General features: G+C 42.4%; 1 protein-coding gene across 1 annotated transcript; it reads right to left on the reverse strand.

Annotated features, from left to right (window-relative positions):
• Positions 1-4,526: 4,526 nt before the first annotated feature.
• cyldl (cylindromatosis (turban tumor syndrome), like) lies at positions 4,527-27,320 on the reverse strand. Its single transcript, XM_083970027.1, has 20 exons — positions 27,235-27,320; positions 25,180-25,634; positions 24,837-25,097; positions 24,555-24,633; positions 24,289-24,467; positions 24,054-24,207; positions 23,046-23,500; positions 14,940-15,233; positions 14,746-14,824; positions 14,482-14,657; positions 14,242-14,395; positions 13,405-13,546; positions 11,202-11,312; positions 11,016-11,107; positions 10,856-10,919; positions 9,487-9,619; positions 7,959-8,067; positions 7,721-7,839; positions 6,761-6,977; positions 4,527-5,210 (listed from the first exon to the last, which is right to left on the reverse strand). The coding sequence occupies exons 2-20, from the start codon at positions 25,615-25,617 to the stop codon at positions 5,026-5,028; spliced, it is 3,441 nt and encodes a 1,146-aa protein (XP_083826153.1). The 5' UTR covers positions 25,618-25,634; positions 27,235-27,320; the 3' UTR covers positions 4,527-5,025.
• Positions 27,321-27,787: the final 467 nt, after the last annotated feature.

The raw sequence follows: 27,787 nt of genomic DNA on the forward strand, positions 1-27,787 counted from the left end.
GCGCCGGTCAAAGAATTTCACGGTGCGGAGGCTCATAAATGTAGTGTGAAAACACTTCGCTTTAACAAAACTCCTTGTTGTCCCTTTAAGACTTTAAAAACTCATTTTGCTCTTTATTGAGCAAAGTGCATTTCAGAGCACATGAATGAAACTGAGGAGGACCATGACAACTGCATGTACGGAAGTGAATTTAAAAAAAAAATCAAACTGCACAAAATGGAGAACAACAAAATGATATATTTGACTTCTAATGCATCTCTGCATTCAGAGCATATTCACAAAAGTGAATAAATATCAAATTGCACAAAATAAAGACCCACAAAACAAAACAAGATTCACTGCATTCAGGCCACATTAATAAGAAACTGATATTTTTGCATTCAGGCCACAATAATAAGAAACTGAGGAGGAGCATTACAACTGCATGTGTTCACGTGACGCGTGCCTTTCAAAATAAGTTATTTTTCAAAATAAAAGACATGTCCAACATCAGATGTGCATTAAATATTATTTACTTTTTTGACCAGCTGTCCACGACCCACTTTTGGGTCCTGACCCACCAGTTGAGAACCACTGGTCTAGTCTCTATTTGCTGAGCACACTGAGATGCTTCAGCGTGCTCAGCAGCAGCAGCAGCATCAGAGCCACTAACAGACCTGATAAGATCATCATGGAGGCTGAGGAGGAGGAAGCTGAATGAACGGTTCTCCATCATGGACGATGATCAGCTCCCTCTCTCCATCACACAGTGGACAGACTGCTGAGCTGACAGATACAGGACATCCTTCCTGCTACATGTCATCACACTGTACAATAACAGCTACAACATACAGTCACTACGCACTTCATTTGTTCTTATGCACTCTGTTCACTGCTCCTTACATTTCATTTGCACCACAATCAATACTGCTTTGTATACACTTTCTATATTGCATTTTATATTGGTAATAATCCAGTCTGGCAAGGCAAGTATAATATCTTATCCCTGTTTTGTTCCCTTCTGTTTTGAATGATTGATATGAAGACTAATACCAACTTACAATGCAATTATATGTAAGGCGTAAAATGTAAAATTTCACAGCACCAACATGCAGTTGTTAGTATTACTGCAAACACGACGTATTAAGATGTGTATTTGACTGATGTGATATTGAACATATGATCTGTATTTCTCTTTTCGATGTATATATATAGCATTTCTTTGTTTCAGTTTAACATAATTGTCACATTTCCTGATTGGGGGTTGAGTTGGGTTGACTGATTGATTGTTTACGTTGGCGGCTCCTTTGACGTCTGTAGCTCTGCGGCGTCTGATTGGATGGTAAATGGATTTACACTTAGATGGCTGGTCCTTAAAATCACTCAAAGCGCTGTGTTGCGGTCAAGACCACCTGATCCACAACAGAATCAAGAGCATATAAGACCAAGACAAGATCAAGATCAAACCAATATGAGACCATTTCCAAGATCATTACTGTATCAAATACACAATCCAACAACTCCACAATAAAACGCTCTGGTGGACAAGTTGTGAGCTGCACATTCACCACGCTATGAGATAATAACACAACGTTACCAGACAGAGTTGTTTTAGAGGGAAATTCATGCAAAACCACTGATGCACGTTGCCTTCAGGGACAGTTTTTCATCAACAGTCTCTGTATTTACCTCTAAAACAACTCTGTCTGCTAACGTTGTGTTATTATCTCATAGCGTGGTGAATGTGCAGGTCACAACTTGTCCACCAGAGCGTTGTGGAGTTGTTGGATTGTGTATTTGATGAGTTTGATGAGGGAAACCAAGAAATCCCATAATGAGCCTCCGTAGCGTAGCTCTGAGCAGCTCGCGGCTCTGCTCCGCCGTTCTAAAAACAGCTTGCACCGATGATTAAAACCTACTGCTATGACTATAGGGATTATGGCAATGGGCCAATTTGCCAAAATGTTGAACTATCCCTTTAAAGGGATAGTTCAATAATAGTAGATAGTTAAAGGGATAGTTAAAAAAAAAAGATGTCACTGCAGCTGTGGTCTTGACTGGTCTGGAGAAAAAACCGAGACCGAGACGGGGCCAAGACCTGGAACATGTGGTCTCAAGACTGAGTACTACACTAGTTGTTATTAAAGGGATAGTTCAACATTTCGCCCAATTGGTTCATTAGCATTGGGGGCAAGTGTGACGAGGGGCTGGATCATGTGCTGCTGAACAACCGAGGCTCCTCGTGGCGGCTTCTCCAGATTCAGGAGGCTTTAACGACCCCGGCGAGGACCGAGACGACCGTTTCTAACGAAGCCCAAACATCTGCTGATGAAGAGAAAACAGCAGCTTCGGCTTCGCTGCGGCTCAGCTTCATGTCAGTCAGGAGACTCGTTTCCTACAGAGCTGCTGAACACGAGATGATTGTTTGTGGCAGCTGCTTCGGAGCGCTTCTCCTCCTCCTCCTCCTCCCTCAAAGTGACAATATTAAGGCCACAAATCAGAGTTTGCAGCCTCCACATGAGCGACAGCAGGGAGCCGAGGAGCCCCGAGGCCTGTGGGGGAATCGATCGGCGGGTTTCTCACTAAAAGCCGCGGCGGATCATGTTCCCATTACAGCTGAACTCATCTCTCTGTTTATTGTGGAGGATAAATCAGCTGCAGTCCCTCGGGCAGCCGCTCACACACACACACATAAACACACATATACACACACGATGCAGCTATATTATTGTTCATTATCATCAGGCTTTATGCAGCAGCTCCACCTCGTCACATGACACTCATATCTACATGACACTCATATCTACAGGTCCTTTGGCCGTCACGATGAAGGACGACGTGGGAATATGAAGCAGAAATGAGATGGTGGAAGGAAGTCCCTCAGGTTCGGATGTCTCAGATCAAATCTAAAAGTAAAGATCACATGACGACGAGTCTCTGGCTGCTGCAGATTAACGTCAGAGTCACAACAGCTGTGGACACGACTGGATTAAAGCAGCTTTGTCGTGTTATTGACACTGACGAGTCTGGGAGACACCGAGACAAACGGAAAACGACTGTTCACCAGGGAGACGAGGAGGAACTTTGCTTTATTAACGTGAATTCATTAAAAGTTTAGCTTTAATATGTAGGTGACCTTTAATGCAAATAGTTTATTATTAAAGGTCACATTTTACATAAAAGGATTCTATTAAAGTTCCTTCAGTATAAAGGTAGATGTTTGTAAAAGCTCCTTCAGTATAAAAGTACCAGTAGGCTAGATGTTTGTATTAAAGCTCCTTCAGAATAAAGGTAGATGTTTATATTAAACAGAAAACATTTGTTCACCAGGGAGATGAGGAACTTTTCTTTATTAACGTGGATTCATTAAAAGTGGAGCTTTAATATGAAGGTGACCTTTAATGCAAATATTTTATGAAAGGTCCCACATTACAAAAAGGTAGATGTTTGTATTAAAGCTCCTTCAGAATAAAGGTAGATGTTTCTATTAAAGGTCCTTCAAAATAAAGGTAGATGTTTATATTAAAGGTCCTTCAGAATAAAGGTAGATGATTCTATTAAAGCCCCTTCAGAATAAAGGTAGATGTTTCTATTAAAGCTCCTTCAGAATAAAGGTAGATGTTTATTTTAAAGCTCCTTCAGAATAAAGGTAGATGTTTCTATTAAAGCTCCTTCAGAATAAAGGTAGATGTTTCTATTAAAGCTCCTTCAGAATAAAGGTGTTTGTATTAAAGCTCCTTCAGAATAAAGGTAGATGTTTCTATTAAAGCTCCTTCAGAATAAAGGTAGATGTTTCTATTAAAGCCCCTTCAGAATAAAGGTAGATGTTTCTATTAAAGCTCCTTCAGAATAAAGGTAGATGTTTCTATTAAAGCCCCTTCAGAATAAAGTTAGATGTTTGTATTAAAGCCCCTTCAGAATAAAGGTAGATGTTTCTATTAAAGCCCCTTCAGAATAAAGGTAGATGTTTCTTTTAAAGCTCCATACAGTATAAAGGTAGATGTTTAGGTCCTTCAGAATAAAGGTAGATGTTTGTATTAAGTATAAATGTTTCTATTAAAGATCCTTCAGAAACAAGGTAGATGATTCTATTAAAGCAACACTGTGTAGTTTCCGAACAGAGATGGTCTAAATAGTGGAATTTTGTTCAACATCAAGCTCGACCCCGGTCTCCCTGCTCTCAAGTAATGGACGACCCTCAACCCGCCTGAGGTTGAAACCTCCAGCAACAACGTAGAAAACCTCCATATTTGTTTTTCTCTTGATATAAGCATAGTCACCGCCTGTTTTCCTCGGCGGCGATCGTTGTGGTCCACTCCCTTCTTCTGCCTCCATCTACACCTCCTCCTCTCAGCCGCCATGTTTGTCCTCAGGAGCCGACAGCTGGGGTCAGATCAGGTCGTAGACATCAAAGTTAAATAAAACGTAGTTAAATGAGTTAAAAAGTTGAAGAACACGAACAACAAAGTGTTAAACGGGTAACATTTGTGGTCATTGTATTGATGAGGCACCACGACTGTGAACACGGTGTAAATGTTCTCCCAGCATTTTATTTATTTTACAGTTTGACATTTTTTTCATATCAAAAAGCTTCAATTTGTTTCCTGAGGTGAAAAAAAAAAAAAAAAAAAACCATCAGAAACAGAAACAGAAACAGAAATACTGACAGAGACTGACGGGACACACAGTCATTATCAATCACTATTGATCACCATCAATCACCATGAGTCCCCATCATCATCTGTCTGTGATAATTACAAACATTAAATAAACATTTACTGATAATCAAACACACTCACAGTCTCACATTCTCACATACACACACACACACATCTGATTGTCAACATAGTGCAAAATTACAGAAGCAGTGATGTCAGTTTGTCCTTATTACAACATATTTATATTTTATATGAGACGTTTTCTTTAAAAAAAAAAACGTTGAAGCAAAAAATTAACATAAATACAAATACAACAAGTTTAAATCTTCACGTGTGGAAAATAAATCCTCACGTGTGAGAATCTGTGTGTTGTTTCTCGTCGTTCGTCTCAGCGGTACAGACACATGCTGGTGCTCTGGTACAGGTACATGTACGCGTCGCAGAACAGACGTTTGGCCACGCCCCTCATGTCCCGAGGCACCTGATTGGCCAGCTCGGCCGGCGTCATGTCCAGGTAGTCGGCGACCTCGGGGCAGAGCTGCACCTCCGGGATGTTGAAGCCGTCTCTCTCACCTGGGACAAGGCAAGGGACAGAGCTGTGTGACTGAGTGTGGTAGCCATGGTAACGACGAGTAGAGGCTGGGCTGGGACGATATGCGATACGCTTTTCTCCCGATTCGATTCTTCCTACGATTTATTTTGGATGCCGATTCGATTTAAATTGGGGATTCTTCGATATTGCAGATTTTCTCGATTTTTAGTCTGCATTTTTAACACCAGTGAAACAGTTGAATGATTATGATTGTCTACAGCAGTGGTTCTCAACGTGGGGAAATGTTACCACTTTTTTCTAGAAGTTTTTATTTTTATTTGACCACTTTTTCTAGATTTTTTTAAAAACGTTTTTGTTTTAGAAATTTTACCGCTTTTTTCTAGAAAATTTTTACTTTTTTATTTTTATTTTGAACATTTTTTACGAGAAATTTTACCACTTTTTTCTAGAAGTTTTTATTTTACCACTTTTTCTAGATTTTTTTTTTTTACTTTTTGTTTTAGAAATTGTACTGCTTTTTTCTAGAAAGTTTTTACTTTTTTATTTTTATTTAGAAAACACTTTTACGAGAAATTTTACCACTTTTTTCTAGAAATTTTTTTTTTTTTTTAACCACTTTTTCTAGATTTTTTAAAAAACGTTTTGTTTTAGAAATTGTACTGCTTTTTTCTAGAAAATTTTTACTTTTTTTTTTTTATTTTGAACATTTTTTATGAGAAATGTTACCACTTTTTTCTGGAAGTTTTTTTTTTTAATTTTACCACTTTTTCTAGATTTTTTAAAAAACGTTTTTGTTTTAGAAATTTTACTGCTTTTTTCTAGAAAATTTTTACTTTTTATTTTTATTTTGAACATTTTTTTACAAGAAATTTTACCACTTTTTTCTAGAAGTTTTTTTTTTTTTTCTAATTTTACCACTTTTTCTAGATTTTTTTTTTTACACTTTTTTGTTTTAGAAATTTTACCGCTTTTTTCTATACATTTTATTTTTATTTTTACCACTTCTTCCTAGAAATGTTTAAATGTTTTTGGAGAAATTGAACCACTTTTTTCCAGAAATTTCTCTCTAATATTTCCAATAATTCACGCCATTGGCCCCAATTTAAAAGTATAAAAAAGTAATGTTCTTCAGTCTCAGAACAAATATTTGTGTATTTCTGGTGTTTACTTCTAAATTTGGTCCAATGGGGGTCCGTGGTCTAATTTGTGTCAATTTCGGGGTCCTTGATGTACAAAAGGTTGAGAACCACTGGTCTACAGACTATTCAGGAACTATATTTCCCCAAAAAATACACATCATATGTAAGTCAGTTTTTAAGATATATTCAGTATAGAAAAAACAGACTTCTGAAACCTTTCTGACAAAATGAGATATGGACTGTAATAAGGTAAACTGCTACATTTTAACATTTATCTGCACACAAACACTGTAGGAGCCTATACATTAACATACTCCATTATAAAGTGAACTTAAACCCTTTTCAAAACCTGGACTCTCTGTAAGTTAAAAAGGCGAACAAATGCACATTGCACAATATTTAAAAAAAGAAAAAAGAAAATGCGCGCTCACCCTGTCTGTCGGCCATGCTGTCGAAGAAGAGCCAGTGGTGGCGATCCGGTCCGAACCGGACGAAGGAGACGTAGTGACTGGTCTCGATGCAGAGGACGGCGAACAGCTCCAGCTTGTCTCGGCTCATCGGAGCCGCGGGGGGGCGGTGGTCACGGTAACCAGCGGGGACGCGCAGGGGGGAGGGGGCGTGGGAACACCGCTGGGGGTGGGAGTGCACCTGCACACACACACACACACACACACACACACACACACACTGTTGTGTATATTCATAAACACACACTCTTCCTCCTCAAAATCACATGAATCAACTCAACAGAACATTAATTCTATCGTTTCAGCATCAGAGATCGATAATCGATCAGTTCTGAGAACATCTGTCCTCACAGAACATCTGTCTTACATCTGTCCTCACAGAACATCTGTCTTACATCTGTCCTTACAGAACATCTGTCCTCATAGAACATCTGTCCTTACAGAACATCTGTCCTAACAGAACATCTGCCCTCAAACAGAACATCTATCTTAACATCTGTCCTCACCAAACATCTGTCTTACATCTGTCCTCATAGAACATCTGTCCCTACATCTGTCCTTACAGAACATCTGCCCTCACCAAACATCTGTCCTACATCTGTCCTCATAGAACATCTGTCCCACAGCTGTCCTTACAGAGAACATCTGTCTTACATCTGTCCTTACAGAACATCTGTCCTTACCGAACATCTGTCCTACATCTGTCCTTACAGAACATCTGTCCTACATCTGTCCTTACCGAACATCTGTCCTACATCTGTCCTTACAGAACATCTGTCCTCACAGAACATCTGTCTTACATCTGTCCTTACAGAATATCTGTCCTCATAGAACATCTGTCCTCACAGTCCTCCATCTGTCTGATGGGACCAGGACATTTATGACCTGATGTTAAACATCTGTTTGTATAACGTGGACTCAAACCTTCTTTGAACATTCGCTGCAGAAAACTTTGAATCCAGTTTGACTGAAGACGGAGTCACTGAAACAGTCGGAGCAGGAAAACTCAGCAAGAAGACCACACAGGATGCACTGCTGAGGACCTGAGAGAGGGAGAGAGAGACTGATGAAGAACTGACAGAGAGAGAGGGTGTGTGTGTGTGTGTGTGTGTGTGTGTGTGTGTGTGTGTGTGTGTGTGTGTGTGCGTGTGTGTGCGTGTACCCTCAGACAGCAGGTCAGTGATGTCCAGCTCCAGAGACGGGACGATCTTCTCAAACATCTTGAATTTCTTTCCAAACCGAGGCATCTGCAGGATGAGACAGGACGGCACCTGAGGAGGAAGAGGAGGAGGAGGAAGAGGAGGAGGAGGAGGAGGAGGAGGAGGAGGAGGAGGAAGAGGAGGAGGGGGGGATCAGACAGTGACATCAGCGTCCTACAGAGCCCCCTGCTGGAGGACGGAGGAGTCACACCAGTTGTTCAAAAGGTGTAATCTGAATAGAAATCTCTTTTTTTGCTATCCAGGATCATGTAATCCGTCTTAAAGCAGAAGTAAGTGATATATTTGTGTTAATATAAGTCTTAAATAGTTATATCTTCTGACAGCAATCACTTCTATAGAGTGTTTGGTCTGAAACACGGGTCTGTCAGTCACTCTGCTCTGCTCTGAGCCGAGGAGAAAACTTTCCTTGTATCCTACAACCTTTATCCAATGAGGAGAGAGAACGGCTCACTCAGAGTGTTTGAAAACTGAGTGTATGTATTGTTTTCTGTTCTCTTTGTTGTTTCTTCAGTGTCTTTTAAACAGCCAGACTCCATCTGGTTGGGCTGTTAAAATATATATATTTTTAAGCAAATATACAGTACATTAGTGAAATTGTGAATATTTCCCCATGTGTTTCAAATTCAAACTTCAAATTTCATTAAATTCAGTTTTGGGGAAAAGTAGTTGGGGAAAGGTTTTTCAGTGGTAGAATATTCAAAAGTTAACTTTATTTACTAATCACTGTTATGGTTTAGAAATTAGGTGCATACCTTCTGGGATCAGAATAATCCTTTTTTTTTGGATCAAAGTTTTCCTGATCCTACTAAAAAGTTTTGAACAACACACAAACTGAGGGTTTGATCCAGATGAAAACCAAGACTGGATCACGTGATCCAATTCCAGGGTTCCTACGCAAGTATGGAAAGTATGGAAAAGTATGGAATTTGATTTTATACATTTCCAGGTCTTTAAAAGTATGGAAAATTGAAACTATTGTATGGAAATATATTTATTTTATTTATCTTATCTTGGTTTGGTCTTATCTGAAGTTATTTGGGTTAATTATTTTGAATGCGCTATTGTATCTAGCTACGATCTCCTGGAAATTATTTGATTGCATAATGGCATACCCATTCAGAATAATGAAAACAAATGATAAATTGCATGCTTTTTTTTATATTATGCACGTCTATTTACTTAAATATCACAAATTATTTGATTTTCTTTTACCGAGAAGTCTGGAAATTAGGGTCTGGAAAAAGTATGGAATTTGGAAATTTCAAATGTGTAGGAACCCTGCAATCCAATCTGATCTCATAATCCGTTTTTGGTTTTGAAACAACACATTTTCAAGATTTGAACCAATCCATTATCCAAAATCCTATCAGATTACTTTTGAACAACTGGGCCCAGCTGCTCAGACTCAGACACAGATCCAGATGTGATCACTGGATCAATAAATCAACCAGTGGTTGGCGGTTGTCTCACCTCAGCCAGTGTGAGTGCGGCGCTGTGCAGGGAATGTTCCAGCAGCTGTTGGACCGTGGGCAGAACCAGACTGTGGTTCTGGTCCAGGAAGATCTGGTAACAGTAACTCTCCTGCACTTTACCAAGAGCGGAGCTGCAGGGAGGAGGAAGAGGAGGAGGAGGGAGGGGGTTAAAGGGATAAGGCAACTTTTTTTACGTGTCTTGCCTCACTCCCGAGTCCATGACCAGCAGATAGACACCATCCTTTCGACTGTTGCGTGCAGTAACAAGGGAGATACGGGTAGAGCTGGTGCACTGCTAATTAGCTTATCTTGCTGAAGTGTAAAGTCGCTAATTAGCTTAGCTCAAATGCTGGAAGTGTATAGGTAGTGTTAGCCTGCCTCCTACCTAAAGTCGCTAATTAGCTTAGCTCAAACGCTGGAAGTGTATAGGTAGTGTTAGCCTGCCTCCACCTAAAGTCATCAGAGAAACTCTTCAGCAACTCGGCGGGCCGATCTTCGTCTCAGAGCTGACAAAACTCTCCGGTAAGGCATCTTGAGCGGTCAAATGCCGGTAACGGGACGAGATCGGTCAAAACGGAGGGTTCAAGCAAAGACGGTTTATTTTGGTTCAAGCTAGCTACATCGAGGGTAGGTTAGCTTCCTATTTCAAAGTAAAAGCACAAATTCTATCGTCATGGTTTTCTGTATGTAAAGGGAAACGGGTGTTTTATTTTGTGAAAGTAACCGGAAGTGCGTTGGTCACAACGGCTAGCTTGAGTAGCGCCGAAATCGTCCGAACAAAATAGTAAACAGCTGGTATTTAGACAAATTAACGACACACTGCTGATCTAAACGGCTACTTTCTCGCCTAAAAATGTTTGAAATGTGGATAAAGTGATATATTTACAGAGTTTAGAGCTAAAATTAAACCAGCTTCTGACTGCTGATTTCGGCTCGGGTAGGAGGCAGGCTAACACTACCCATACACTTCCAGTGTTTGAGCTAAGCTAATTAGCGACTTTAGCTGGAGGCAGGCTAACACTACCTATACACTTCCAGCGTTTGAGCTAAGCTAATTAGCGACTTTAGCTGGAGGCAGGCTAACACTACCTATACACTTCCAGCGTTTGAGCTAAGCTAATTAGCGACTTGAGCTGGAGGCAGGCTAACACTATCCATACACTTCCAGCATTTGAGCTAAGCTAATTAGCGGTGCGCCAGCCGTATCTCCCTTGTTACTGCACGCACAGTCGAAAGGATGGTGTCTATCTGCTTGTCATGGACTCGGGAGTGAGGCAAGACAGAAAGAAAATGTTGGCGTATCCCTTTAACAGAGCTGTGTTTTGTGTGTGTCTGTGTGTATGTGTGTGTGAGTGTGGTTAGCGTACAGTTTGAGCAGCGGGTCCAGGGCGAGGATGTGGTGCATGATGACCATGAGGAACTCCTCTGGGTCTGAAAGGAAACACGGAAACACACACACACACAGACGTCAGCAGTGACATCATCACCAACACACTCCTCACGTGTTTTCACCCGTGTCACACTGACCCTTCTCGTCTGTGGTGAACGACCGACTGTGGCCGAGGTCCTGCAGCTGCTGCCGTAGCTTCATCACGTGACGCCCCTCCACAAAGCCTTTGCTGCACACACACACACACACACACACAGAGGTTTTACCAAGCAAAGTCGAATCATGATATTTACAAAAGTTAAATATCAAACTTGTGGCGACACCTGCGCAGCGGGTTGACGATGTCGTGCAGCAGCGTTTTCTGGACCGGAGCGTCGTGCTGTGACGTCGACTTGAAGAGCATCGAGTCCAAAACAGAGGAGCAGGAGAAGAGACTGAGACACAGAGAAGAGTCACATCAGAGAACAGTTGGAAAAGTTGCATCAGAGAAAAGTCCGAAGAGTCGCATCATGGAGGAGTCAGAAGAGTCATAAAAGTGGAATCAGAGAAGTCACATCATAGAAGAGTCAGTGAATAGTCAGACACGTTGCATCAGAGAAGAGTCAGATCAGAGAAAAGTCGTATCACAGGCCAGTTGGAGGAGTCGCATCAGAGAAAAGTCGGAAAAGTCACATCTGAGAAGAGTCGGAAGAGTCGCATCAGAGAAGAATCGGAAGAGTTGCATCAGAGAAGAGTCTGAAAAGTTGTATCAGAGAAGAATCGAAAAAGTCGTATCAGAGAAGAGTCGGAATCACAGAAGTGTCGGAAGAGTCGCATCAGAGAAGAGTCTGAAAAGTCACATCTGAGAAGAGTCGGAAGAGTCGCATCAGAGAAGAATCGGAAGAGTTGCATCAGAGAAGAGTCGGAAAAGTCACATCTGAGAAGAGTCGGAAGAGTCGCATCAGAGAAGAATCGGAAGAGTTGCATCAGAGAAGAGTCTGAAAAGTCGTATCAGAGAAGAATAGAAAAAGTCGCATCAGAGAAGAGTCGGTAGAGTTGCACTGGAGAAGAGCCGGAAGAGTCACATCAGAGAAGAGTCTGAAAAGTCGTGTTAGAGAAGAGTCAAAAGAGTCACAACACAGAAGTTTCGGAAGAGTTGCATCAGAGAAGAGTCGGAAAAGTTGTATCAGAGAAGAATCGAAAAAGTCGTATCAGAGAAGAGTCGGAAAATTCGCATCAGAGAAGAGTCGGTAGAGTTGCACTGGAGAAGAGTCAAAAGAGTCACATCACAGAAGTGTTGGAAGAGTTGCATCAGAGAAGAGTCTGAAAAGTTGTATCAGAGAAGAATCGAAAAAGTCGTATCAGAGAAGAGTCGGAATCACAGAAGTGTCGGAAGAGTCGCATCAGAGAAGAGTCTGAAAGAGTCACATCACAGAAGTGTCGGAAGAGTCGCATCAGAGAAGAGTCGGAAAAGTCGCATCAGAGAAGAGTCGGTAGAGTTGCACTGGAGAAGAGGCACATCAGAGAAGTGTCAAAAGAGTCGCATCAGAGAAGTGTCGGAAGAGTCGCATCAGAGAAGAGTCAGAAAAGTCGCATCAGAGAAGAGTCAGAAGAACCACATGAGAAGAGTTGAAAGAGTCACATCACAGAAGTGTCGGAAGAGTCGCATCAGAGAAGAGTCAGAAGAGCCACATGAGAAGAGTTGAAAGAGTCACATCACAGAAGTGTCGGAAGAGTCGCATCAGAGAAGAGTCGGAAGAGTCGCATCAGAGAAAAGTCTGAAAAGTCGTTTCAGAGAAGCGTCTGAAAGGTTGTTTCAGAGAAGAGTCTGAAAAGTTGTTTCAGAGAAGCGTCTGAAAAGTTGTTTCAGAGAAGAGTCTGAAAAGTTGTTTCAGAGAAGAGTCTGAAAAGTTGTTTCAGAGAAGAATCGAAAAAGTTGCATCAGAGAAGAGTCAGAAAAGTCGCACCAGAGAATAGTCGTAAAAGTCGTATCAGAGAAGAGTCACATCACATAAGTGTCAGAAGAGTCACATCAGAGAAGAGTTGGAAAAGTCACATCAGAGAACAGTCGGAAAAGTTGCATCAGAGAAGAGTCGGAAAAGTCACATCAGTGAACAGTCAGAAAAGTTGCATCAGAGAAGAGTCGGAAGACTCACATCAGAGAACAGTCGGAAAAGTTGCATCAGAGAAGAGTTGAAAAGTTGTTTCAGAGAAGAATCGAAAAAGTCGCATCAGAGAAGAGTCAAATCACAGAAGTGTCGGAAGAGTTGGAAAAGTTGCATCAGAGAAGAGTCAAAAAAGTTGCATCAAAGAAGAGTCAGAAGAGCCACATGAAAAAGTCGTATCAAAGAAGAGTCAAAAGAGTCACATTACAGAAGTGTCGAAAGAGTCGCATCAGAGAAGAGTCGGAAAAGTCGTATCAGAGAAGAGTTATATCAGAGAACAGTCGGAAGAGTCGCATCAGAGAAAAGTCGCATCAGAGAGGAGTCGGAAGAGTCTGATCTGAGCTACCAGCTCTCTGACGTCCCCGTGCTTCACCCTCCTCACCTGAAGAGCGCGGCGTCCATGTAGCAGGAGTTACAGTGGCCCTGGATCCCCCTCATCCGTCCAATCAGAGTCTGTTTCACCTGCTCCGTGCTGATGGGGAGGGCCGTCTCCACCGGCACACTGCTGCTCTCAGCGCCTGTCACTGACACACACACACATCGACATCATCATCAGTGATACATGATGCGGCTTCAGCTGTTTATCAGTTGACCTCTTCATGTGGTTTGTGTACATTATGGATGTGGTTTATAATATATAATATGGAAGCATATAAACACAGTATAAAGTGCATATAAACAGTATAAAGTGTAGTATCTACATGACTGTGTACATGTGCAGTATCTACTCTACTACATCCAGGTGCACTCATATGTCGTGGGAATTCTTAGCTGTTTGCTGTTGGTGAATAATGAAATAGAGATTTCGCCGGCCGACATGATTTTATTTCCTTGCAAGGAAAGGTCAGTTCATACCCGAGTGGGTGATGGTAAAGAAAAGACCCTGAACAAAGGGAAAACCTAAACATTTATAGCTGAGGGAAGGTCCACTTCTGGAGTGTGTTTGTGTCCTTTGGCCGGCCCCTTCCCTAATTGTGTTTTCACACCTTCACCTTTAAAGGTATCATGACCGGTCTCCCGAGGTATGGAGTTAAGAGATACAATTTAAAATACAAAGGGGTTTGAGTGTGAATTAGGAAGTGGGAAGTTGGGCATCACAGATGGTTAAGTGTAAAGGAACTTGAATTCACAATTGCAGAAGGAAGTCTGGGAAAGTAGGGTGTAGGAACGTCTCAAGTGATTAAAACAAAGGAATATTAAGATTTACCATTACATCTACCTGTTCCTTCCTGTTTCTCCGTCGTCTGGCTGTGATTGGCCTGGAAGCGCGAGTCCGGACGCAATGAGCTCAGCCTGACGAACAGAGCTTTCTTGGGAGGACACGTGAAGTAACGCTCGTGTTTGAAGGTCCCGTTACTCACCCCGTCCTCCTCCTCCTGCACAAACACACACACACACACACGTCAGTTATTGCTCATCAGTCTGTTAGAGCCGTGTGTTTAACTCAGTGACTAGTTACCAGCTCCAGTCCGGCCATCATGTTCTCATTCAAGACACCGATCCACCGAATGATCCCGTATGAATTTCCTTTAGCCAAAGTCACCTCCACCAAGGAGTTGATGCTTAGGTCAACTCCATCCTGGTACAGATCAGAGTTCAGTTCAGATGGAGCATCAATGTCCATGCTCTCTGCCTCTGGAAAGAAAAAAACATTTTCCAGATTAATGAGGATTAAGAGGAAGAGACCTGCGTCTTCATCATGCTCATTAACAGCTGCTCTAACCTGCAGGAACCTCCCCTTTTATCACACACTCCAGGGGGACTTGAACCTGACCCCCTCTCTTCCCGTTCTCGTCCTTATCCTGGAAACAACAACAACAACCTGTTGAAGTGGCTACATGACACATTAAAACCATTATGAAGACAACACACTTCATAATTAGTGATGATAAAGTAAAAGGCTGGAATATGACTCACTGTGGAGATCCAGACAAAACATTTCCCAGCCTCATCCACCACATCCAGCACCATCCCATGATAGCAGGTGTCACTGAAGTAAGTGACTCTGTCCCCGACCTGCAGCTCCTCTGGCTCTAGCTGTGGCTGTGGACCAGGGCGGGGCTCTGGGACAGAGGAGGAGGAGGAGGAGGAGCTGGGAGCCAAGGGTCTGACTCTGGTGAACGGGACTAAAATGTCACAATTTTTTGGAACTGAAAAGCGGGTTTCATACCGGGAGGAGCCGGTGGATTTCCCCTTCTTGCGATCTGCGCCCTGCGTAGAGAAACACAGCAGAGTTAAGGTCAGACGATGCTACTTAGCAAATGATACAGAAACACATATAGCTCAGTCACTTTAAAGGGATACGCCAACAGTTTTTTGTGTCTTGCCTCACTCCCGAGTCCATGACCAGCAGACAGACAAGATCCTTTCGACTGTGCGTGCAGTAACAAGGGAGATACGGGCAGAGCTGGCGCACCGCTAATTAGCTTAGCTCAAACGCTGGAAATGTATAGGTAGTGTTAGCCTGCCTCCACCTAAAGTTGCTAATTAGCTTAGCTCAAACGCTGGAAGTGTATAGGTAGTGTTAGCCTGCCTCCACCTAAAGTCGCTAATTAGCTTAGCTCAAACACTGGAAGTGTATAGGTAGTGTTAGCCTGCCTCCACCTAAAGTTGCTAATTAGCTTAGCTCAAACGCTGGAAGTGTATAGGTAGTGTTAGGCCCAATCCCATTTCTCTTTCTTACCCCTACCCCTTCCCCTACCCCTTGCCCCTCGCCCCTTGAAACGGAGCTACAAGGGGTAGGGGTAGAAAGTCAACCCCTCCGAATTGGGACACCCCTTCAACAATCACATACGTCATCACGTAGTCTCACTGGCTTTTACGTAAGCTGATGTGGCGAGCTTTTGCCAGAAATCAAATAGCGTGTTCCATATAACTTAATAAAATAAGATAAAACTTAATGCAGACTGATCGGTTCATTGTAAAACATTTATTTACTGATGTAAATGTGGTGATTTCTGTACACAGAGCCCAGAGGCAGCGCTGCCTGCTCCTCTGACTGGTAGCTACATGAAGCATAACTTTTCATCCAAATAAACTAATGCTACTGCCACAATTGTCAGATTTCATCAATGAGACCAACATTTAAATGCTGAAAAGAATTTAACATGCTGGTGGTAAACCTCTAAAAACCCGCGGATAAGTTAATTAACGACCGCCTTCTCTCCCGGCGGGACCGGGACGAGGACGTAATTTGGCCGGTGGAGCAGCGCTGCAGACCGGCTGCTGTCTCTGTGAGGAGCCGCTCCTCCTGGAGCTTCACTTCTCCAAAAAATCGTCGGAGCAAACTTCTAACCCGCCGTCATTTGGATAAACTAACCACACATTTGGGACCTAAATAGTTACTTTCTCGCAAGAAAAAATATTAAAACTTAATAAAGTGACATAATAACCGCGCTACAGTGAGAAATAAAACAGCTTTTCGTTTTACAGCCACCGCTGCCGGCTGCCGCAAGATGCATTCTGGGAAATTTTCATACCCCTCCGTTTGGAGTGTGCCTCTGAAAAATCTCCGTTTGGAGGGCTATGTAGCCCTACCCCTTCCCCCTACCCCTCTGTCCTAACGGGGATTGGGACACCCCTACCCCTACACGTGAACGCGCAAAACGGAGGGGTAGGGGTAAGTGGTAGGGCCAAGGGGTGAAATGGGATTGGGCCTTAGCCTGCCTCCACCTAAAGTCGCTAATTAGCTTAGCTCAAACACTGGAAGTGTATAGGTAGTGTTAGCCTGCCTCCACCTAAAGTTGCTAATTAGCTTAGCTCAAACACTGGAAATGTATAGGTAGTGTTAGCCTGCCTCCACCTAAAGTTGCTAATTAGCTTAGCTTAAACGCTGGAAGTGTATAGGTAGTGTTAGCCTGCCTCCACCTAAAGTTGCTAATTAGCTTAGCTTAAACGCTGGAAGTGTATAGGTAGTGTTAGCCTGCCTCCACCTAAAGTCGCTAATTAGCTTAGCTCAAACACTGGAAGTGTATAGGTAGTGTTAGCCTGCCTCATCCTAAAGTCATCAGAGAAACTCTTCACCAACTCTAAACGGAAACCGGCGGGCCGATCTTCGTCTCAGAGCTGACAAAACTCTCCGGTAAGGCATCTTGAGCGGTCAAATGCCGGTAACGGGACGAGATCGGTCAAAACGGAGGGTTCAAGCGAAGACGGTTTATTTTGGTTCAAGCTAGCTACATCGAGGGTAGGTTAGCTTCCTATTTCAAAGTAAAAGCACAAATTCTATCGTCATGGTTTTCTGTATGTAAAGGGCAACGGGTGTTTTATTTTGTGAAAGTAACCGGAAGTGCGTTGGTCACAACGGCTAGCTTGAGTAGCGCCAAATTCTTCCGAACAAAATTGTAAACAGCTGGTATTTAGACAAATTAACGACACACTGCTGATCTAAACGCGCGAAATAAATAAAGTGATATATTTACAGAGTTTAGAGCTAAAATGAAATCAGCTTCTGACTGCTGATTTCGGCTCAGGTAGGAGGCAGGCTAACACTACCCATACACTTCCAGTGTTTGAGCTAAGCTAATTAGCGGTGCGCCAGCTCTGCCCGTATCTCCCTTGTTACTGCACGCACAGTTGAAAGGATGGTGTCTATCTGCTGGTCATGGACTTGGGAGTGAGGCAAGACACGAAAAAAAAAATGTTGGCGTATCCCTTTAAAGAGGAACTAAGCAGGACATTTTTACCTTAATAAAAAAGCTCCGGAGTAATTGTGATTATTAACTACATGACTTCTGCCTGTCTCTGCCTTCCACCTGGTGTGACATGGCTGAAAACCAACCTTGCAACATCAGTGAAGTTACTCGGTGTCCCAGCTCTCCTCTCTGCACAACGCAACACAAACGCGCTCCGTAACCCGTAATCTTTTGTTTATGATGGTTAAGACTACACAAACGCACACATCGTAACATCGTACATGTTATTATGTAACGTTATCCACCGCTCCATTTATTGATTTTTCGCCAGCTTCGTTGTAAACAAATGCACATGGGTGAGAGGAGTGTAACCAAAACAGCGGAAAAGCCACCAAACATAATTCCCCTTTAAAGTCTGACCTGCAGCTCGATCCCAAAGAAGGTGCCAACCAGAGGATCTATCCCTGGCTTTTTTTGTTGTCCAATGAAGCGGACGATGCCTCTCAGCTCCTTCCCTTCCTCCTGGACCGTGACTGGACTTCCCTCAGCCAGTCTCTGAGCCTCCTTTAGAGCTGCTTTCTCTCTGAACCACTTCAGCCTCTCTGCATCCTCAGACACGGCCAGCAGAAACCCGGCATCCTCTGCACTCACAGCTTCCATGATGTTCACTTCTGTTGGATAATCTAACAACGAATGAGAGCCCAGGAACATGACTGGCAACTTAGTGGGAGTGTCACATTTTCTGAGCTCTGCTCTGTATGTGTAGTCCGTTATGTAGCAGATACAACCGGCCTTGGCTTGTCTAGGGGAAGTAGGACTCTCTGTCAGGATGAAGTAAAACTGGTCTTTTGACGACATAGTGCTGAGGCTGGGTACTGTAAACGCACACATACACACACAGTGTTAAGAACAACAACACGCAAAACAATACATCAGTTTACTAGTTCATATTTTATAACATTCATAAAATTAAAATGACTAAAAAGGATAAAAAAGAAGCATCTGTATGTTTCCAGCATGGTGACTGGTATCTGACAGTGCTGCTACTTAATGTTAGTCAATGAGTTTGTTCTTTGTGGTGTCAAGTCCACACACATAAATCTATACATCTGGTTTCTTAACACAGCTTTAAAGGGACAGTTCAACATTTTGGCAAGTTTGCCTATTGCCATAATCCCTAAAGTCATAGCTGACATGAAATAATCATGTATAATTATGAGACGTTATGAGTTGTTTACATCCCAGACATGGCTGCTGGGCGGAGTGATTTCAAAAGCTCAAGTAGTTCAGAGTATTTGCTTCATGTGTCGTAATTGTTACGTAATGTTACATGATTATTTCATGGCGTGGTGAATGTGCAGGTCACAACTGTTTGATGAGGGGAAAGGTAAAAGTACCATTCACCTCCATTGTGTTCACTGAGTGTGTTCACGTCTCTAAGTTACCCTGCGGATCTCAAAACAACATGCACCACCGATCATAAAGATAATGAACCTACTGCTGCTATGACTATAGGGATTATGGCGATAGGAGAATTTGCCAAAATGTTGAACTATCCCTTTAAGACTAAATTATAACATGTGCGTTTACAAACATTACATTTGCACTGAGCCTTCTAGAGCTCTTAAATAACATTAAGGCGTCATTATAAGTCACTGGACAGCAGGTTGTGTCCTGTTTATTACACCTGAGATAAGTAAACAGGAGTTAGCTATTAGCTTCGTTAGCTTCTGTGATTGAGCAGCGTCAAAGTGAAACTGTAAACACACGATGTAAAGTCGGAAGAGCGACACTTTATATCCCGAATGACTCAATAATGTGTTAAACATCGACACACTGGGTTAAGTTAGTTAGTTATCTTCACCTGTTCTCCTCAGTTAGCTCGCTTTATCTTCACCTGTTGTTCAGACTGAGACTTCAGGTCCAACCAGCTCAGCTGCCTCTCTTAACTTTCACTTCCTTTTTCACTCCAGCGTAGTCCATCTATGGTGACGACATCTCTTCTGTCTTTCTTTCTGTCTGTCTCTATGGTTACAGTCCATATATACAGTCCATAATATGGTCCATACACGTCTTCATACGTCAAAACATCAAAGCAACTACGACGTGTTTCCTGATGACAACAGTGACAGTGGGTCTGAAGGAAAGTAGCTGAAGTGCTGCTGCTGCTGCTGCTGCTCAGGCTGTAATCCCTCAGCGTTGTCTCACAGGTGCAGTCTGCGTATTAAACATTCAGTAGATTGTATGTATTGTATGGTAATAAATATAACACACTTTCTTTTTTTGCACATTTGTGATTTCTAAAAAATGCCTTGTTCATATAAAATAGATCTGAAAACACTAATGAATAAATCATTGAAAAGCATAGTGAATTTTCGTCGTTTACAGTAAACACACGGAGAAGACGGCGCCAGCGTGTACCAACTTCCTGTTTTCAAAATAAAAATGGTATATGATCTTACAGTCTATGTATATAATTGAGCATACATTTTAATATTTACATATAGCCTAAAAAATAATAAAAAAATTATGAACATATGTAAAATGAAAAAACAAATGGTTTATCTCATGCAGCTAGTGGAATAGATAGGGCTCCAATGATTAACATGTGCCTTGTTTCTATCTTGTTTCACACCAAATAAATAAATAAATAGAATAAAATATTTCGCAGCTTTGAGTCCTGCTTAGGAAAAGTTTTATTTTTGTTTCTAAAAAAAGTATATCATTTGATTTGTTTACATTCAAGGAAAGCTTGTTCATCTGAAACCATCTTGAGGCGTATTCCAGCGCAGTATTTGCATTTCTGATTAGGCATCCAAAGTCAGAGTGAGACATGGCAAAGTATCATCCACAAATAAAATGGGCAGAGAAGACTCAGACATTACAGCGAAATCATTAATAAAAATTAGAAACAGATTCATGACCATAAATACAAACATTGTTCTGTTACAAAGCAGGTAATCACTAAACCATTTGATCACATTATCTTGAAGACCATATCGGTGGAGTTTTGACAGGAGAATATCATGGTCAACTGTGTCAAACCATTTTGAGGGATCCAAAAACATGCCAATGGCAAACATATTTTTGTCCAGAGCAGTAGAAATTTGAGAAAGTTGAGTGCTTTTTGCGAAAACTATTATTATGTGGGTGGTTTGAAGTTTTGCAGGGCAGGGAAGGGACCAGTAATATTATCTATAGGGCAGTTATTAGATGGACAGATTTTCTTGGCAAAGGTGCTACCAACATTTACAAAGAAATTATTATATTCATTTGCTATGTCAGAGAGATTGGAGAATGTGGACTTGCCATCAGTAAATTGGGATGGAAATTTTGCAGGTGCCTTTTTCTTGTTTAATAGTTCACTAATAATATTCCATGTATTTTTTTTATGTTGTTAGTAGATTCTTTGAATTGATCAGAATTAATATAATTATATAATATAATCTGTTTTTCACATCATCATCCCAATTTACTTTTTTAAGCATTTCTCTAAAGCGTTTGATGTTATCTTCATTAAATTTGCAGAAACCTGTTCTGACATTTGGGCCCTTGTGTTTGAAACTATTACTTGTAGTGACATGGAAGGTCGAGCTGATGCTTAGTTATGGAAGGTTGAGTCGATGCTTAGATCATCTCCACCCTGGTACAAATCCAAACTCGGTTCCTCCGATGGAGCATCAATGTCCTTGCTTTTTGCCTCTGAAAAGAAGAATACGTTTTCATTCAACAGCATGTCTCTGCCCCACGGATCTCAAAACAACAACCAAATAATGCAAATAATAAAGTAACAATAATACCTCCATAATATATGACTGTGTACATGTGCAGTATCTATTCTACTACATCCAGGTGCACTCATCTACCTGTTCCTTCCTGTTTCACCGTTGTCTGGCTGTGATTGGCCAGGGAGCGCGAGTCTGGACGCAATGAGCTCAGCTTGACGAACAGAGCTTTCTTGGGAAGACACGTGAAGTAACGCTTGCCTCTGAAGGTCCCGTCACTCACCCCGTACTCCTCCTCCTGCACAAACACAAACACAAACACAAACACACAAACACACATCAGTTATTGCTCATCAGTCTGTTAGAGCCGTGTGTATAAACCGAATCTCCTTGTTGTTTACATTCTACTAAGTTCCGGGTAGAAAACCAGCACGTAATTTGAATGAGATCAATAGTAACGAACGAGAGTTTAGAGATATCATGTTTTTCACGCCCTATCACTGTTTAGACAAATCTGAAATGATTGAAGAAACATTACTATTTCTGTGAGTGTGTTTTGTGTTGCTATGTGTTGTATTTATTCAGTTTGGGGGAATCACAGTGTCTAGAAAGCATCAGTGGCTCAGCTGACAGGGACAGCTGATGGCGGTAGCTAAGCTAACGGCGGTAGCTAAGCTAACACCAGGACGTCAGCTGTTAAAACCCTCCCATTGTGGGACACGACATGAAACTACTCCAGTTAGCTCAGTCATGTTGGAACTCAGATATCTGCTGGAGAAAATATTTTTTCATGGACCGTTTATTGAGTCACTGAGTTATTAAAGTTAAACAGGTAGCTAACCGTTAGCCCGGCTAATCTCTGATAACCATGACTAATTACAAATATGTGCACACAGAAATAGTAATGTTTGTCCAATCATTGGTTTTATAAACTTTACAAACATCAGATTAGTCTAAACGGCGATATAGTAACATGAAAAATTAGATATATATAGCGAAACTCTCGTCCGTCACTATTGTTCTCATGCTGGTTTTCTACCCGGAAGTAGTTGTAAACAACAAGGAGATTCGTCCTATAACTCAGTGACTGGTTACCAGCTCCAGCCCGGCCATGTGCTTCAAGACGCCGATCCACCTGATGATCCCGTATACATTTCCTTGAGCCAAAGTCACCTCCACCATGGAGTTAACGGTTAGATCCTTGTACAGATCAGAGTTCAGTTTCCCCAATGGAGCATCAATGTCCTTTCTCTCTGCCTCTGAAAGGAGAATATATTTTCCAGATTAATGAGGATTAAGAGGAAGAGACCTCTGTCTTCATCATGTACTAGACAGCTGCTCTAACCTGCAGGAACCTCCCCCTTCACCACATCCTCCTGGGGGACTCGAACCTCGCCACCCCTCTTATCCCCGACCTGCAGCTCCTCTGGCTGTGGAGCGGGACGGGGCTCTGGGACAGAGGAGGAAGAGGAGCTGGGAGCCAAAGATCTGACTCTGGTGAACGGGACTAAAATGTCATAATCTTTTGGTCGTGAAAAGCCGGTGGATTTCCCCTTCCTGCGATCTGTGCCCTGTGTAGAGAAACACAGCAGAGTTAAGGTCTGACGATGCTAATTGGCAAATGATACAGAAACACATATAGTTCAGTCACTTTAAAGTCTGACCTGCAGCTCGATCCCAAAGAAGGTGCCAGCCAGAGGATCTATCAGTGGCTTTGTCTGTGGTCCAATGAAGCGGACGATGCCTCTCAGCTCCTCTCCTTCCTCCTGGACAGTGACTGGACTTCCCTCGGCCAGTCTCTGAGCCTCCTTTAGAGCTGCTTTCTCTCTGAACCACTTCAGCCTCTCTGCATCCTCAGACACGGCCAGTAGAAACCCAGCATCCTCTGCACTCACAGCTTCCATGATGTTCACTTCTATTGGATAATCTAACAACGAATGAGAGCTCAGGAACATGACCGGCAATTTAGTGGGAGAGTCACATTTTCTGAGCTCTGCTCTGTATGTGTAGTCCTCTATGTAGCAGATACGACCGGCCTTGGCGTGGCTAGGGTAAGTAGGACTCTCTGTCAGGATGAAGTAAAACTGGTCTTTTGATGACATGGTGCTGAGGCTGGGTACTGTAAACACACACACAAGTACACACACAGTGTTATGTTATGTTATGTTAAGTTAAGTTAAGTTGAGTAATTTAAGTTAAGTCTTTTTTTCTTTTTTTTTGCCGCGGTCTGACTGAGAATAATGCTCGTGAGTCTGCTGCATCGGGTCCAGGCTTCAACATCTGGACCGGACTGGGCTGGGTCTTTGAGAGCTCTGGCACAAACAAAGAAGCAGCTTAGAAACTGTGTAAACGGGCGATCATCGACTATGAGTGGTTTTTTACATTCACAAGAACTTGCAGAAAATAGAAATAGACCCCGCTTCTAAATGAGCCCGGCTTTTATTTACCTAAACTTGCAGCCAGACCTGCCCAGTATAGGAGACCAGATAGAGAGTCACTCTGCAGGGGGGAGGGGGGGGTACCTGGTATTGGGAAACGTCTTTAGGACCCGAGCAGCGACTGAGTCGCCAGCGAAGGCCCTATTGAAATTGCGCTATTGATTATATATAGTATCTACATGACTGTGTACATGTGCAGTATCTACTCTACTACATCCAGGTGCACTCATCTACCTGTTCCTTCCTGTTTCTCCGTCGTCTGGCTGTGATTGGCCTGGAAGCGCGAGTCTGGACGTAATAAGCTCAGCCTGACGAACAGAGCTCTCTTGGGAGGACAAGTGAAGTAACGCTTGCCTTTGAAGGTCCCGTCACTCACCCCGTTCTCCTCCTGCACAAACACACACACACACACGTCAGTTATTGCTCATCAGTCTGTTAGAGCCGTGTGTTTAACTCAGTGACTAGTTACCAGCTCCAGTCCGGCCATGTGCTTCTCATTCAAGACGCCGATCCACCTGATGATCCCATATGCATTTCCTTCAGCCATAGTCACCTCCACCAAGGAGTTGATGCTTAGATCAACTCCATCCTGGTACAGATCAGAGTTCAGTTTCCCCGATGGAGCATCAATGTCCTTTCTCTCTGCCTCTGAAAGGAGAATACGTTTTCTATATTAATGAGGATGAAGAGGAAGAGACCTGCGTCTTCATCATGCTCATTAACAGCTGCTCTAACCTGCAGGAACCTCCCCCTTCACCACATCCTCCAGGGGGACTCGAACCTCGCCACCCCTCTTCCCGTTCTCGTCCTTATCCTGGAAACAACAACAAAAGCGTGTTTAATTAAGAAGATAATGTATCTTAAATGTTAACTCACAATAAAAAATAAGCTCAATTTTATCAGTGTGAAGATAAATAAATGTGTTTGGTCACACGTTAGACACGAGGCTACATGACACATTAAAACCACTGTGAAGACAAAACTTTTTATAATTAGTAAGGCTGAAATATGACTCACTGTGGAGATCCAGACAAAACATTTCCCAGCCTCATCCACCACATCCAGCACCATCCCATGATAGCAGGTGTCACTGAAGTAAGTGACTCTGTCTCCGACCTGCAGCTCCTCTGGCTGTGGCTCTGGGACGGAGGAGGAGGAGCTGGGAGCCAAAGGTCTGACTCTGGTGAACGGGACGAAAATGTCACAATTTTTTGGACGTGACAAGCGGGTTTCATACCGGGAGGAGCCGGTGGATTTCCCCTTCCTGCGATCTGCGCCCTGTGTAGAGAAACACAGCAGAGTTAAAGTCAGACGATGCTAATTAACAAATGATACAGAAACACATTTCGTTCAGTCTGACCTGCAGCTCAATCCCAAAGAAGGTGCCAGCCAGAGGATCTAACCCTGGCTTTTTCTGTGGTCCAATGAAGCGAACGATGCCTCTCAGCTCCTTCCCTTCATCCTGGACAGTGACTGAACTCCCCTCGGTCAGTCTCTGAGCCTCCTTTAGAGCTGCTTTCTCTCTGAACCACTTCAGCCTCTCTGCATCCTCAGACACGGCCAGTAGAAACCCGGCATCCTCTGCACTCACAGGTTCCATGATGTTCACTTTTACTGGATAATCTAACAACGACCGAGAGCCCAGGAACATGACCGGCAACTTAGTGGGAGTGTCACATATTCTGAGCTGTGATCTGTATGCGTAGTCCTCTATGTAGCAGATACAACCGGCCTTGGCGTGTCTAGGGGAAGCAGGACTCTCTGTCAGGATGAAGTACAGCTTGTCTTTTGATGACATGGTGCTGAGGCTGGGTACTGTAAACACACACACACACACAAACACAAACACACACACACACATTGTTAACAACAACAACACGCAAAACAATACATCAGTTAGTATATATTCTATGCTATTTTATGTTATGTTATGTTATGTTAGACTTTATTATGGACTCAGGTCCATATACAAGATACAACATTTATACAACAAAAATGACTAAAAAGGATAAAAAAGAAGCATCTGTACCAATGTTTCCAGATTTCTCAACACAGCTTTAAATGGACAGTTCAACATTTTGGCAAATTCTCCTATCACCATAATCCCTATAGTCATAGCTGTACGTTTGTTACCTTTAATCATCAGCATGTTGTTTTGAGATGGGCGGGGCAGAGACGTGAGCTGCTCAGTGAACACAATGGAGGTGAACGGTCATCAAACTCATCAAATACACAATCCAACAACTCCACAACGCTCTGGTGGACAAGTTGTGACCTGCACATTCACCACACTATGAGATAATAACGTATAATCATGTAACATTAAGGTACTTGGGCACAATTTTTGACAACCTTCTGAGGTTTTCCTCCAACCCTGAGAAGATCCTGAAAAAGTGCCACCAGAGACAATATCTCTTCAGGAAGCTGAGATCGTTTGGAGTGAATAAAGTCATTCACCTTTTATCACTCGAGAGTGTCCTAACTTTTTCATTCATCTCCGAGTTTTACTTCCATCAGCCTGCAAGATCGGACACGCCGTCTACTTAGCATCACCAAAGTCTGCTCTAAAATTATTGGACACCCTGTTAGAGCTCTGTCTGCCTTCTGTGACCAACAAACACTCTGCACTGCTCACAGGATCCTACAGGACCCCTCATACACTCTCTACACACTCAATGTTTGAGTGGCTCCCATCAGGTCACAGGCTGCGCTGCAGAACACAAAGGAGGAGGGCCACCTTTGTCCCCACAGCAGTCCAGCTCCTAAACTCTGATCCCTCCCTGTCCCAACATCACTGCCTTTCAACTTGCACACAGCACTTTACCAGCACAGAGCACTTTGACTGTGACAGTCACTGAAAATACTGACCAAAGTACCGACTATCACTTTATCTGATTTTATGTTGTTGGTATACTGTTTGTCCTCTTTTAATCATGCTGCTCCTCATGCCTCTTAAATTGCCCCTCTGGGATAAATAAAGTGTTTTGAATTGAATTGAATTGAATTGATCTCAAAACAACATGCACGGATCATTAAAGGTGATGAACCTACTGCTATGACTATAGGGATTATGGTGAGAGGAGGATCTGACTAAATGTTGAACTATCCCTTTAGGGGTAGCCTAATTAACGTGTATGTTTACAAACATTACATTTGCACTGAGCCATCTAGAGCTCTTCAATAACATTAAGGCGTCATTATAAGCATTATAACTCACTGGACAGCAGGTTGTGTACTGTTTATTACACCTGAGCTAAACAAGTGTTAGCTTATCTTCTGTGATTGAGCAGCGTCAAAGTGAAACTGTAAACACACGATGTAAAAGTCGGAAGAGCGACACTTTATATCCCGAATAACTCAATAATGTGTTAAACATCGACACACTCAGTTAAGTTAGTTAGTTAGTTATCTTCACCTGTTCTCCTCAGTTAGCTCGCTTTATCTTCACCTGTTGTTCGAACTTCAGGTCCAACCAGCTCAGCTGCCTCTCTTAACTTTCACTTCAGCGTGTGACGACATCTCTTTCTGTAAAAAAAAGAAAAAAGAAAAAAGGTTACAGTCCACATACAGTCCATAATATGGTCCATACACGTAAAACATCAAAGCAACTACGTGTTTCCTGATGACAACAGTGGGTTTGAAAGAAAGTGGCTGAAGTGCTGCTGCTGCTGTTGTCCCAAACAATCAACTACAGAATGTAAGACTTGCTAGTAGTTTATTGTCAACTGGCGATCCACACTAACTGACGTAAACACACATCACACAACACACTGAACACGGTGGTATGAATTTTCTTGATTTTTCAACCCTAAATAATACCTTCAAAATAAATTGGATAAAACAATTTCTTAAAAACCCATCCTCAACATGGAACTTTATCCCAAACTATCTGTTTTCTAAACTTGGTGGCCTTAAATTTGTTTTACTTTGCAACTACAACATTGAAAAGATTCCTTTAAAGCTATCTA

Source organism: Trachurus trachurus (assembly GCF_905171665.1).
Source record: "Trachurus trachurus genome assembly, chromosome: 4".
NCBI lineage: Eukaryota > Metazoa > Chordata > Actinopteri > Carangiformes > Carangidae > Trachurus > Trachurus trachurus.

Bases quoted from the DNA above. Each gene is read 5' to 3' on its own strand.
- cyldl (XM_083970027.1), bottom strand. From the start codon at position 25,617: ATGTCATCAAAAGACAAGCTGTACTTCATCCTGACAGAGAGTCCTGCT. The intron at 24,468-24,554 runs GTTAGAGCAGCT...TTCTCCTTTCAG, and splicing joins GAAGGGGGAGGTTCCTGCAG to AGGCAGAGAGAAAGGACATT. The intron at 14,825-14,939 runs GTGAGTCATATT...TGTTGTTTCCAG, and splicing joins GTTTTGTCTGGATCTCCACA to GATAAGGACGAGAACGGGAA.